General features: G+C 34.4%; 2 protein-coding genes across 3 annotated transcripts; one reads left to right on the top strand and one right to left on the bottom strand.

Moving 5' to 3' along the window:
* The first annotated feature begins 5,215 nt into the window (after positions 1-5,215).
* On the top strand, positions 5,216-14,863 carry LOC108966272 (WD repeat-containing protein 24). Its single transcript, XM_018929066.1, has 11 exons — positions 5,216-6,521; positions 11,742-11,970; positions 12,032-12,473; positions 12,525-12,636; positions 12,696-12,784; positions 12,856-13,185; positions 13,249-13,330; positions 13,390-13,542; positions 13,610-14,101; positions 14,189-14,374; positions 14,437-14,863. The coding sequence occupies exons 2-11, from the start codon at positions 11,832-11,834 to the stop codon at positions 14,791-14,793; spliced, it is 2,382 nt and encodes a 793-aa protein (XP_018784611.1). The 5' UTR covers positions 5,216-6,521; positions 11,742-11,831; the 3' UTR covers positions 14,794-14,863.
* LOC108966271 (N-terminal kinase-like protein) lies at positions 7,332-11,435 on the bottom strand. Of its 2 annotated transcripts, none has more exons than XM_018929063.1 (11): positions 10,485-11,435; positions 10,197-10,420; positions 9,805-10,131; positions 9,444-9,744; positions 9,099-9,370; positions 8,878-9,026; positions 8,649-8,813; positions 8,447-8,592; positions 8,253-8,381; positions 7,801-8,194; positions 7,332-7,732 (listed from the first exon to the last, which is right to left on the bottom strand). In XM_018929063.1, the coding sequence occupies exons 1-11, from the start codon at positions 10,860-10,862 to the stop codon at positions 7,605-7,607; spliced, it is 2,613 nt and encodes an 870-aa protein (XP_018784608.1). In that variant the 5' UTR covers positions 10,863-11,435; the 3' UTR covers positions 7,332-7,604. The 2 variants fall into 2 exon arrangements, with proteins under 2 accessions (XP_018784608.1, XP_018784609.1); XM_018929064.1 differs by having other exon boundaries at positions 8,253-8,372; positions 10,485-11,434.
* Positions 14,864-14,995: the final 132 nt, after the last annotated feature.

Raw genomic sequence — 14,995 nt, 5'->3', positions numbered from 1 at the left:
GATATTTATAAGCATAAGATTCATTGCTTTGGGTTGACATACAAACTTAAGTAAATGCAACTATTCAACTAAATATGGACATATGTATGTATGTATAAATGCGGATCGTTTGTATTGTTGATTTCTGTATTACAGACATGTATTTGCGGTTGTTGAGGAATGCCAGCCACGATTCCACATTTCTTGGTAAATCATTTGTATTTCTTTATTCCATTTCGTAAATCGTATGTTTGTGTGTTAAGTTTTGATAACGTWACCTCTTTCACAGAGCCAAATGGCACTTTCCACTTTAAATTTTAGCTCAAACTGAACTCGCTTTTTGGAAAAGCTTTACCAGTCTGTCAAATAATAGTAGGTTGCGCCAGCCCAACGTAAGAAATCATTTCCACTGCATTTTTGATAAATATACATCAGCAAGAAAATGGAGAGTAGCGCTTAATACACGATGCCCTCACATACGGTTTTGGAAATATATTTGTACTAAAGATAAAACCAACTTATGAATCTGGAACAAATATTTTTTAATTTTTAGTTTAAATTTGTCCAAGTGTCTACCAAATCTTCACATTTTAGGGTGACAACATTAATGAAACTTCGATAAAATTAGTGGTACTTTGAAGTTGAGTTACTTAAATTCTACCGAGCGGTGTTGCAAACCGTAATAGTGTTTAATTCACAAAAGAATTTTAATTCAAAGAAGAACGGAAAATAGTGCTCTGCTTTATTGTTTTCAAAAAAATAACGATATATTATACAATAATCAATGAATAGTTTGCTTATGATGAAAAAGGTGAAATATTGTAAGCGTGTTTTACAAGTACAAAATAAGTAACTTTGAATTGGGCAATGTCATGGATTTATAGAAATCGTGAGGTACTTGTTTTAAGTATGTATGCGACTTTCGTAAGCGATGCATTAAATCAGAAATTTTGCAGCTTATAAATATATCCGTTCCTGTCTAAAATATAACTACATGTCAGATTTCAACCATTTATCGAATGATTTTTTTAACGGATAAATATTTGTATTATACGGAAAAAGGCAATCATCTGCCTAGTTAAACATTTAGTGCATACTAGTTGTAAAATGCTTTATGACTAGTTAATTTCACTAATGGGTACTACTCTTGTATGTAGATACTTACATCTATATATCGTCATCTAAAATGCAAAATAACGTATGATCAAAAAATTCGAAATTGAGTGTTTCATTGATTATGATCCACTACTACAAATTACATACATATAAGTACATATGCCCAACATTTTAAGGTTCTGCTATTAGATATAACCCAGTTTTAACCAATATTTGAGGTTTGATTCACTCACCTTCCATTTTATAACGTGTTTCATTCTTTCCCCTGTGAATTTCCGAAAATGTTGTTACGTTATTTTGCATTTCAGGTGACAATATGTATGTCAGTATCATAGAGAGTTCGTAAAGTTTCAAATCACCAATTTGCTGGGAATTTTAAAAAAGAAAAGTATTGTAACCTTATGTCAATCATCAAATATGTAAAATGTGGTGTGGGCTTACCCCCTTACCCAGCGGTTTAAAATTTTACTATTTTATTATACACAATCATATCACAAAACACATTTCTTGTAATAAAAATCCTTTGTTCAGTTACTAGGTAATGGTATTTGAAAGATGTGTTCAAAATTAAAAAAATGCCGTTTACGCAGTTATAGACGATTTAAGAACAGCCCACCAGTCGTTTCTTCTTTTCGAGATTCCAAGCGAAGCCAGGTCCTTCTCCACCTGGCCTTTCCTCTTTCCCTGCTTTCCCGGCGGTTACTGCGTCGAATACTTTCAGGGCTATAGTGTTTTCATCTATTTGGATGACATGACCTAGCCAGCGTAGCCGCTGTTTCTTAATTCGTTGAACTATGTCATGTCAATGTAGTGGCATAAACAGTCTCGTACAGCTCATCATTACATCGACTACGGTTTTCACCATTGCCACTCCGCAATGGACCACAATTCTCCCGAAGAACTCTTTCGAAAACCCTTAGCGCCGACTCATCAGATGTTGTCATCGTCCATGCCCCTGCACCATATAACAGGACGTGGATGAGTGACTTGTAGAGTTTGGTCTTTGTTCGTCGAGAGGGGACTTTACTGCTCAATCGGGATACACCTAAAATACCGAAGTTCAAAATGCCGACACATCGAAATACCGACAAAATTTAAATATGTAGCTAAATCAAAATACCGAGAAATCAAATCACCGTCAAACCAAAATGCCGACATGTGAAAAATATTTTATCTTGTCTGCCCTTATTTCTATCGAAGAGCAGAAAGGGAATTCGGCTGACTAAGGGTTATGATCCTGAGCGTGTTCGTGGCCGGAGGCCGAACGCCGAAGACCGCAGGGCCTCGAAGGAACAGCGCCACCTTTTCGAGATTTGTCGGTATTTTGATTTGTCGGTGTTTTGATTTGTCGGGATTCTAAAATTCGAGATTGTGATTGTCGGCATTTCATTATACACCCCTCTCAATCGCCTATACAGTCCGAAGAAGCACCTGTTAGCAAGCGTTATTCTGCGTTAGAGGCTGACATTGTCGTTGATGTTAATTATGGTTCCAAGATAGACAAAATTGTAGTAAAGCAACTGAGAGTATACGTGCCAGCACCATCTTCTTGCTTTGGAGCAAATATGCAAGATTTCCTATTAGAATCAACAACAAGGAATAAATTGAGTTTAATTTAATAAAACAATATTGGAAATAGCAATTAATTTGTCAGCTAACACTTAATTAGGCTTCTACTTAGCGCTGCTATTACATATTATATTGGGCTGTGTAACGTAATGCCGACAATCAAATTCTCGAAATTTATAAATTAAAACACCGAAAAATCAAAATACCAACAAATCAAAACACCGACAACTCATAATACCGACAAATCAAAGTGCCTACAATTCGAAATACGGGCAGGAGGGATATTTACAAAATAAATGGTTAATAAAGTTCCTAGATCCCAAAGAACAAACATTACTAATCGATAGGGGCATTTTGGATTTCAATTGCGTAATTAAAAAAACTCCATTTTATGAAAGGTTCGGTCACCAACACGCTCAGGATCATAACCGTTAATCCATAGAATTCTCTCTCTGTGCTATGGAAGAAAAGGAAGCTTGCTTCGTTTTGCTGTTTACTAATATAACCCCATTAACATATACATTATTATCAAATTTTAACTTTTATTTTTTCCTTACTTTACTTTAAAATTTAAAAAAAATTGGCCATTGTAACAAAGGCAAACTTGCCGGCTCATGAGTCATGTGCTGAACACATAGAAAGTGACAGACTTCGAGCGACCTCTATCAAATATTAAAATACACACGGTTTAAGGACACAGTTTTTTAGACAACTGCACGACTACATAACTGTGTCCATAAGAACTTGTGTATTTTAATATTTGACAGACGTCGCTTGAAGTATGTCGCTCTCTATGTATTCAGCACATAAAATGTATACAAAAGTTTTGCAATTCAAAATGCTAGCCTACTTTAAATATTTGAAAGCAATTTGAAGTGCAAATTTCACATTTTTTTACCAAGTTTGAAAATAATTTTATCGGGATGCCTTTGAAAAAAGCCTTTGCAATTTTGACAACATGGCGGCCACGTTGTTCGGATCAACACCAGGGCTTCGGCCGCGTTTCAAAAAAATAACTTCTTCCAAGTCCTCGGCTGTAGAACTTGATTTTGCAAATATTTTTTATGCAGTCTGTATGATTTGTCGGTGTTTTGATTTAGCTGCATATTTAAATTTTGTCGGTAGTTTGATATGTCGGCATTTTGAATTTCAGTATTTTAAGTTTATACCATTTTATTGGTTTTTTCATTTACTCACCATATACATCAGCAATAACTACTACCAACTACATGTCTTATTCAGTGCCATATTTATTTTCATAAAAGGCCAGGCATTAGCGATTTCTACAGGATGCCCGTCGACCATGAACCATGTGATCATCTCAGTTTCATTTCTAAAAATCGAATGCCATATTTAAGTTATAAAATATACATAACTATGTGGGAAGGCATGAACCTATGTATGTATATACTTGTAATTAATATTTGGTACCGAATGCAGTTGTTAATCATGACAGCATGTTGAGATGTTTGAATATCTACATTAACCAGATTACATTAACGGATTACATTATTACGGTTTGATTTCATCGATGTATTCAGCTTAAATTTAAACAAGAGTTTTTAAGTTGACTCAGCTGTTGTAGTTTGTGATATGCATATGTACGAGTATGTATGCATGTGCTTTACACGTATTACGACGTCAAGTCCACTTTACAAATTTTAACCACACAAGCAGGAACCGAGATTTGGCTTATCTAACTTTCGTTGGGATGAGGTTATTCTGAAAATGTTTATAACCGAGCTTTTCAAATTTAATAAAATACTGTATAATTATACTGAGTTATTTTTTATTTGATTAGTACTTATATATACTCACTTCAATGAATTCTCATTCTTCGCAGTCTTGAATTTTATTTTATACATAAGCATGTATATTAAAATTGTGTTTATTCTTTTGAAGTTTTCGGCAGAGACAATGGAAAGCTTATAAAAATACAAATAAACATGTTGAAAACTGTTAGATTTAACTAGCAGCTATATATACATAAGTGCACACATATGTACATCATTTAAAAAAACTTGTAGATATGAACGCACACAAGTAGAAACTTGATTTTGTATGCACAAATATGTATGGAGAACTTCTCCAACGTGGTAAAAACAAAACACCAAATAAAATATTGCCTGAAGGAAATATAGAGCTTTCATTGCATAAGCTTTCATATGTATGTATGGTATATACATACGTTATATACATTTGTATGTGTGTGTTAGGTATACCTAGACTCTAAATAAATTATTTTTAAACCTTTTATATACACACAATCATGAACTTGATGATAGCCTTAACTAAGACGTTGGACATGAGAACCTTTATACAATTGTAATTAACTATAGAATGATAATTTCTTATATCGTACTATGTTAAATATGTTTGTTAGTAAAAAAAAGGACATGCAGATTTGGCGAAATCGATAGCAATTATTTCTAATATTTTATTTTTCAAAGTTGTTAGAAGGTTTTAAATATATATTGTATGTATATTAATAATGCAAAATTGTCCACTCAAAATGAAAATATCTGAAATATAAAGTTGTTCGCTAATTGAAAGCTTTATATTATAATTCTTAATATATTATCGCTTTTACCGTGCAATTTGCACGTTGTAAGCTATGGTTATTTAAAGGAAAAGAAATAGAGATAGTTTATGGAGATTTTTATTTTGATTTTGATCGGTCAGTTTGTATGGCAGCTATATGGTCGCCCGATATCGGCAGTTTCAGCAATTGAGTATCTTCTTTGGACCAAGTTGGCCGTTTGCATCATGTTGGATCATCAAAAAATTACTTATGTTTAATACGGTAGTGGCTCAACTCATATCTCTACACCAGCTTTTTGTAGCTCGATCGTTGCTTCGCTTTAGCGGCCGTAATCAGTGATCATTACACAATAGTACAAGGACTGAGGCAAAGGATAAACCCAAATACAAAACACGTATAAAATGAGTATCACATGTTTCAAATGTTTGCATTTAACAACAAGTTGTATCGAATGCAGTATCGAGCTAGTAGTAGAGTGATATCTCTGACAAAATATTTTCAAAATCTCCAGCTTCAAAAAAATTTGGCTAACACTTTTCATTCATGCCGATTTTCTTAATATACAAAAATGAAAACATACGTTATAGTGTTGCCTTCACCTCTAAAATATAAATAATAATTAGTTACTCATCTAAAGCGACATAATAATACGATAACATCAATTATGATAGACATAAACGTACAACTGGTTTAAACAAATGAATAAATATTCGAAATCGAAAAATAAAACTGTTCTGTTATTAAATTTGTAATGTTAGAAATATTAGAATTCGAAAAATTCGATCTAAGTCCCGATCAGATTATGCTTGTGAAGTTAAATTGGATAAACTTTGAGCGTTGCTGTATATCCAATATTTTAATACTGTTACTTAATTTGCCAGTGTATTAATAGTTTATTTAAAATGCCAAAGGAAAAGGTTTTAACGTAATTCGAAAAAGTAGATATTTCTGGCTTGAAAGGCGTAGTAAAGGCCATCGCTCCTAAAATTGTACGCAGTCACTGTATTAGTACCTAATTATTTGAAAAATCCAAATAATTCGTACACTAACTTCAAAAGTGTCACAATACAGTAAATGACAAATGTTCAGGCAAGGAAAAATCAGTTCCTGCTCGTCTTACTCAATTTTGAATTTTAATTTAATTGAATTTATTAATTTTAAGACATTCAATAACAGTTTTATAATCGCACATATTTCAACGAAAGTGACATATTTCAAATAATACAGATTAAGCTCACTTTTTTCGCTTTCAGATATAGCGACACAACTACAAACGACGCAATTATTTTCCAGTTAAGCCAATGCAGATTCTTGGGTAGGTATTTAAGTTCTGAATTGATATACTGAAGAAAATTGATTTTAAAAATATTTGAGTTATGACTCTTTTGTAATAAGTGTACGATATAAGACCTAACAAACATGGATGTATAAATGTACAAATGTATGCGATATAAACGATTTTTTATCAGCAGTGCATAACTGTTCATTCCGTAATGTAAAGACAGTTAACTTGAAATTAAATAAGGAAATCATAATCAATATTATTCAAAAATACCATTATGAATTTTACAAATTAATCCAAAATGCAATGATATTAAATAAAAAGCAAATACATACTAATTTATACCATAAGAATTTAATTTAATTGGCGCTTATTATATTCAGTTAGTAAATTTAATAAGAATGCACGAAGACGAAGTACTTTTCTACAGCAATGATTTCAATCATTAGAGTATACTATGTACAATAAAATCTATTGCTGAGATAGAAGTACTAATGTATTTAAATTTGAAATTCGTATCTAGCTACTTTTGGTTTTATTTGTTTTTTGTGGTTAATTTGCAAAAGGTAAAAATATGAGCTCACAATATATGTCGGTGCACGTAAATTTAAACAATAGTGATATTTTATGAATACACAAACGTTATTTAGTTAAACTAAGTGCGGCTTTTTCCTGCACAATTGTTTATAAGACTTCAAATAGCATTTCAAAGATACGCATGCACCTTAACAAACGTGACTAAATATTTTATTTCTACATGAAATTTTCAGTTTTTAGAGATTTTAAATCATAAATTTTATATACGAAAATTTTCGTTTCTATTTTATACTATTTTGTTAAATTTTTTCTTTTGATATTTAATATATAAAAAATCTTTCAATATCTCGTATTACCTATAAAATTACAATTTTCTCTGGCTTTTCAACAACTGCACGTTTGGTTTCGGGCAAATTCTACAACGTACACAGTTATATCGTCTCTTATCGACATGTCATGAATTAGTAAAGAAATGTATATGCCAAAATGCATACGATTTGTATGTGAACCTTAAATACATTACACTCGAAAATTTAAAATATTATATAAACATTTAGTTAAAGACTAAAAATTCACATCTTAAAGCTTTTTGGCACCCAATTTCATCGGGCCACTTGTACGTTGCGCTCGTCGCACCTCCAACTCACGTTGCCTCTGCAACTTTTTCTCTTCGCGTTTTCTACGCGCCTCATCCAACTTAGTATTTCCTAAACATATAATTAAATAAATAATTTTGATGAATTTTAAAACAAATTTTCAATGTTTTTTCCCATACCCGTCAGCTGATCTTCAACAGGTTCAAATTCACCATCGGCCCACGAATCGCTATTCCAATTTGCAATCGAATTCGCTGAGTTATTTATGTGTGGTGGACTGATATTGTTGCAATTTGAAAATACCGTTGTTGTTGTCGTTTGTGTAATAGCTAAATTTGAAATATCTTTGGATCGCAAATCAAGTGCATGCTGATTTTGCCCCCTTGATGGCGATGTCGCTGTATGAGTGTTCAGTTTAGCTAGTGGTTCGATAAGTTCATTCAATTGATGTTGCAGCAATTGTTGTTGATGTGGGCGTGCTGTTGACGTGCACAATTGCTCATCCACAGAAGGAGCTGATTGTCTCGAATGCAAAGGCTGCGAATGTTCTTCTTGTTCTTCCTCTTCTTCTCCCTGTAATATTTTCAGAACTTTTGATTTTATTCTTTCAAAGTAGACATTCTTAACCCACCGGCTCTTCTTCTAAACTGCCCCACTCCTCGTTATCCCAACCATCACGTACTTCATTGAGTGCATTCGATGCATTCAATTGACCATTGTTGGAAGTACCAGCCATTGGACTACTAGGGTCCTGTGATGTCTAACCAAAAATAATGGTATTTATTGAATAAATATTCAAATATATTATCGATAGGATTTTCTTACGTCCATTTCGCCCCAATTTTCGTTATCCCAGTCATTGTTGCCATAATCTGAAGCAGACGCTGATGTGTCGTTACTTTCATGTTCTAGTGATGTCATAGATGTGACGCTGGATGTTGTCGTTGATAAGCTGCTACTCGAAGGTTGCTCTATAAAATTCACGATCTAAATCCATTTAATATTTAAAAGAATGTAAACACCATACCTAAAGATGCAGGCTTAGAGAGATTTCGGCCAGTTAAAGGCGGTCGCGGACGTGATGAATCACTTTGGCTCCGGTAAAATTTAGCTGTAACTGCTGTAACAGCCCAACCCGCCCATGTAGCTGCTGCATTTCCGATCGACGGCGTAGCAGTATGCACATCAGCTTCTGAAATTTAATTTATCAAATATAATTTCATTACTGACACCTTAAAACCTTTCTTTTGACTTACCCATAGTTTCACGCAGACTTGGATCCTCTGATACTTTTTCCAATTTACCCAAAAAGCCACGTATCGTTTTGAAAGCTGGATCGCGTACAGTCTTTTCTGGATCAACGGTAAGAGAACACAATGACGGGAGGACCCTGTTTGCCACTTCACTAATCAGTTTGAATTGTAATAGAAAACAAATTATTAGCTTCCATTACGTTCATGTTTGAAGTAGGCAATACCTTAGCAGGAAGTATTGTTGTGTAGCAGCCAAAGCAAGTACACCAGCTACTCGTGCTGGTGGGAAAGGATCGCGCATAGCCCTTATAAAAGCAGACACCAAAACGCGCTGTCGCACCTGTGGATGTAGGTGTGGGGCGATTTTTCCCAAACATACAGTTGTATTGGTGCGTATGCCACCCTGATCATCACGAGCTTGCAAGCGCGCAAAATGTCGTAGAACCTCAACATTCAAATTATTGTAGTTCAGTTTAGGCGCCAGATGAATGATAGACTAATATATATAGATTAAGTACATTTAAATTCAAATTAAATTTAACCCAAACAAATAATTATCGTTGTATTACCTTTACAGTTTGCTCTCTTATGGTAGCATTGGTATCCAAGAAGCCATGTGCGACTTGGGGAAAAATCTGATCGTTCACTACCTGGGGTTGCAAATGTGCTATAAACAATTCTAATTGTTGTAATAATCGGGACCGCGTCACACGATCTGTGGAAGCAAAAAGTTTCACTACACAGGGAACTATGCGTTTTTGATACTCAATTTCATCAAGTAATTTTCCGAGTTTAAACATGGGTGCTAGCACAGCTGATCCTGCATCACCATATTCATATGCAGTGATAAGCTGAGGAAGTATTTTATGCCTGTAAAGTGTGATTATTGGAATAAGTTGAATGAGTGAAAAAACATATACGCATATTTACTTGCAAACGTTGTCGGGAAAATTATCCAAATGTATTGTTAAACCACTAAAGAAACGATTTTTCTCAGCCTTGTCTTTGATTTGTATCTCCTCAAGGAAAAGTAGAGAATCAACTAAATCGTTCTTAAAGAAGCCACCTGGTTTGCGACATCTCGTTATAATATCAGCTGGGTTGGGTCTATTTGAAGGTGACGCGCCTACCAATTCACAATAAAGAGTTTGCAACGACTTTGGAATATTATCTATGTCTTTAAGGTTTGAACGCATTTTTAGAGGTCCATTAAATGACTCCCAAACTAAACAACCCAATCCCCACATATCAACTGAGCTGAAAGTTAGGTATTATAATACTTTAAAACACCTTAAGTGTAGCATTATTATTAAATTGTATACCATTTTGTAGCTGCTTTTAATTTGCTCTGGTCGTTTTTTTCCGGTGGATCATATACCTCTAAAGCGGGTGGTACTTTAATAGGTGGCATAGGATTCCCGTCCGCTGGCGACACATACTCCAAACTACCAAGTTTCCATTCACCGGACGAATTAACAAATACCGACCAAACGCAAACATTGTTATGCCTTAGGTTACCGTCATTGTTAAGGAATGAAAGTGCGCGCTTGGTGGTTAAATACATTTTTTTAAATTAAAGTTGTAAAAATTTAAGTCAAATAAATGCTTACTGTGATTTGAAACACCCCCCATGCTAAATACAAATCTTTTTGGGGACCATGAGAGGCCAGCTTCTCAATGTGAGTACCCAAAGCTTCAACTGCTTCAGTAGCAATATAAAGTGTTTTATCCGTTTCAAATGAATCCAGGTACTGTAGAATGCTCGGGTGTCTTAAAGTCTTTAGCCGTTTCAATGCAGCCTTTGCTAATTCACATTTAGCATCTGAACCACTTCGTATATCATAAACAAATACTGATACTTCTTCTTGTGTGCCCTTACGCTTTGCTTTGTGCAATGTCCAAATGGAGCGTGACTCTAAGCCGGGCACTTGTTCACCGATATCATATGGAAAGTCTTTCGTCGAGTCGCGCGAGAAGAACGACCACATTTTTGATCGGCGGCTGAATATTTTGTTGATGTTGACGGGGACAGTATGTCACGCAAAACAAATAAATATGAATTCTGCTTACAGGTGCTGTACAATATTCAAAAAACTATTTATCAGCAACTGTAAATATGTTTTAAACAAGTTAATAACGAATTTGGCCAATTAAAATGTGCCAGCTGTTTGTCAGTACTCAACGTAAAGCTTTAATTATTTGTTTCACAACCACTTCTGTCTTCCAAACCATAAGTAAAAAAAACTTAGTTTTTTCCAATTCACTCCGTTGTCCATCAAATTTTTTTTATTCTTTTTACTTTCACTTTTTATTTCTTCATACTTTGTTTTAGTTCTGCACACACCAATATAGAAACTTTAATATCACCAATTTTCCTGCATACTTTTACATTAGTACTATACGTTCTCGCTCATATTTTCCATTACAGGTAACTCTATTTTAATATTATATATATATATATATATTTTATAGTCTTCAACTAATTTTTGGTAATTTAATGCATATTTATATCACTTTATTGGTAAAATTTAACTTCTCTCCTGACGTAGCTGTATGATTACTTTTTTACTGCGAATGTTATCTGTTGACATTTCCTGTATTTACACACAGAGTTGTGTTTATACGTAGATCATGAAAAATTGCGCAATATATTCAAAACTTCATAAATTGTTTAATTACAATAAAATATACACTTCTTAATGAAATATTAACATTCTTATCAAACCTTAAAGATATTTGGTAAAAGTGATTTTACCTTTTTAGATCTCCCTAATTCTATGTAAATACAATAAAAATGAGTCTCCTGATAAGAAACGTCAAAAGTTGTCATTTATTATTATATGTTGTGATGCGTTTTCATTATATAGGCAATAGCCAATGGCTTAAATGGTTCATTCGGATAAAGCTTAATTTTCAATTTAAAGAAATTGTCTATGAAACGGTGAAATTGTGTAAAAATGCAGAACGTTCAGGACTGGCGCGAACGTGGCACTGAGGATGCCAATACCATTTCAATGCGAATTTGCCAGGAGGGGCATGCGAATGCATTGGCGTTGAATAGAGAATGTAACCAAATAGCCGTCGCTGGCCGAAGTCGTAAGGAAAATAAATGAAGATCTGATGAAAATAGCAGAGTTAAAATCTAGTTTTATTTCAGTTTTAAAGGTGTATGCGATTTATAGTGATGGGTTTACAGAAGTCTGCAATATGCGCGGTGGTAAAAATCAAAATCTTAGTTACTCATCTAACGATGTAGCTTGGAGCTCTTTGGATAGTAATATATTGGCTACAGCTGCCACAAATGGTGTAGTATCGGTATGGGATCTAAGCCGCTTCGGGCAAAAGAAACAATTACATGTTTATAATGAGCATGAACGTACTGCACATACAGTTGGCTTTGACATTCACGATCCGCACATACTTGTATCTGGTTCACAAGACGGTACTATTAAGCAATTCGACATACGCAATGAAAAGTCGTCATATACTTATTATAGTAATTCAGAATCTGTCCGTGATGTAAAATTTAGTCCACATATGCAATATGTGATATCAGCAGTATCAGAAAATGGCACCGTTCAATTGTGGGACCTGCGAAAGTAAGAACAACTTTATTTTGATCATTAATATATAATGTAAATACCTTTTAGAGGCGACAAAAGTATTCTACAATTCACAGCCCATAGTGGACCTGTTTATACTTGTGATTGGCATCCTACTAAAAATTGGCTGGCCACCGGCAGCCGTGATAAACAAATAAAAGTAGGTATGAAGTATTATTTTAATTTTATTATAATTTTTTTCAATCTCTTTCTGTTAAGATTTGGAATATGGATGGGAAAGCATCGTTGGAGCATACAATTCATACCATTGCAGTCGTGGGCAGGGTAAAGTGGCGCCCTGATCGAACGTAAAGAAAACTATATAATTTTTTTTTTTTTTTAATGCCTTGCTGTATATTATTCTTTTGTTTAAATTCAGTTATCACATAGCAAGTTGTGCATTAGTAGTCGATTATAGCATTCATGTTTGGGATATTCGACGGCCATACATACCTTTTGCTTCCTTCAATGATCATACCAATGTTACTACAGGCATCGCTTGGAAGGGAGATAATTCTCAGCTCTTACTTTCGACCAGCAAAGACTCTACTATTTACAGACATGCATTTAAAGACGCCACCCGTCCGGCTTTGAAAGCAAATGCACAAGGTGCTAGTTTGGGCCATCGTGGAGATATTTCTTTCGCCCGAAAAATTAAGTTAATCCCTACTGAGACTATTACACATGGGTCTAAAATTAATTCATTTGTGTAAGGAAGACGGGGAAAAAATAAATTCTCTATTGAGTTTAATTTTTTTGTTTATATTTGTAGCAATCGGCGACGGCCCACAAATACTGATGAGCAATTCCATTTAGCTCAATCAGATGTTTGCCAGTTTATTCTTAAGCCATCGGTAAAAGAAAAACCAACAAGACCAAAAACAAGAATCAACTTTTGTAATTTTTTCTTCAGTACACTGGATATTCAGTTGAGGAGGAAACTACACATTTAAAGGAACATGAATGCTTCATAGGCTGTGCTAAAGAGCTCATTTTGTACGGTAAAAAATTGACAGATATGTGTGAACAAAATGCAATTGTTACAAAAAAATACGGAAAGCATAATGTAAGTTTTTCCAAAAATTTTACTCGCTTGCAATTTTTAATTTAATTTCATCTTACACAACATATAGGCAACCACATTGTGGACCTTTATTAAGGTTTTATATGGTTCCACTGAATTTAGTAAACAGAAATACGATATACATCGCAACTCTTTTTCTAATCAAAAAAGTGTGCAATCGTTACGTCGCCCCGCACAAATAGCAAACGTTCACGAAGTGCTTCAGTGGGATAGTAACAAAAATAATGACGCTGCCAGTATTGACGACAGTGTAGATAATGTTATGCATCTGGATATCGATTCATCTAACGGTATAGTGGGCGTAGGTTTGGGGAGCATTAAACAAAATTATCCCCCATTCGGTTCTGTAATTCTCTCCGAAACACAAATACTTAATGAAATAACATTTGACAATTTTGATCTACTACGTGAAGGCTTCATATACGTCGGACCGCCAGATTTCTCAAAAATGCATTCTCACCAAGAAACCGCATTGCACCATGACGTACAAGCGGCACGCCCACAATTAGATTTAAAACCCGAATCTAAGGATATCCCACCGGTAAATTACTATTATATGTACAAATATTTGTGTCATATTTAAACATATTTGCATGTGTACATGTTGTTTGTACATATTCACACATAGTCATCCAATATGCCAAGCCTTCTCAAAGTAAATACAACGCCCGCCATACCTATTTGGGAGCCGCATCAATTTGTTGCGGAATCGATAATGTTGCAAGGAGATGTTGGCGATGTGCAAACCAGTATTTCAATACTGATCGCTATGGGAGAGGCACGAAAACTTCTCCAAATCGATGATGCTCTCGTTGTAAGTATCCCTTATCAAGTTCTAAGGAGTTACATGACAAGTAAGAATTCATACACCTATAGGAAACATGGTTTCAAACATATATCGATCAACTTCATCGCTATCAACTCTGGAACGAAGCATGTAAAGTAATGAATCTTTCATGGCTTCGTTCAGTTCGCGAACTGAATCAACAATCCACCTCAGTTCACACAAATTGTGGTGAATGTGGACGACCTTTGGGAAGCAGTGTGGGATGGTATTGTCAGAAATGCAAATCAATGCAGTCATCAAAGTGCTCTGTTTGTGGTCTCATCGTGCGGGGTCTTTACGCGTGGTGCCAAGGATGCTCACATGGTGGTCATTTAGAACACATTATGGATTATTTTGGCAATCACTTTAAATGTCCGAAATGTGGTCACTTATGTGAATACAATTAGTGATTTCGATTCAGAATAACTGTTTTACTTACAATACCGTAAAAATAAAAAGACACCGACAAATACCGAATTTTAAATTATATTTTCGTACTCGTAAATGTACATATATATACATATGTATATGCGAATATTTGAAAAATCACTAAGTGAAGCTCCTTGCCTGCCCATCCACGGGTACACTACCTATTTTATAAATGTACTT

Source organism: Bactrocera latifrons, unplaced genomic scaffold, assembly GCF_001853355.1.
Source record: "Bactrocera latifrons isolate USDA-ARS-PBARC rearing strain unplaced genomic scaffold, ASM185335v1 scaffold_158, whole genome shotgun sequence".
Lineage (NCBI taxonomy): Eukaryota > Metazoa > Arthropoda > Insecta > Diptera > Tephritidae > Bactrocera > Bactrocera latifrons.
The sequence above is the reverse complement of the archived record's forward strand: the minus strand, read 5'-3'. Positions and strand labels throughout refer to the sequence as shown.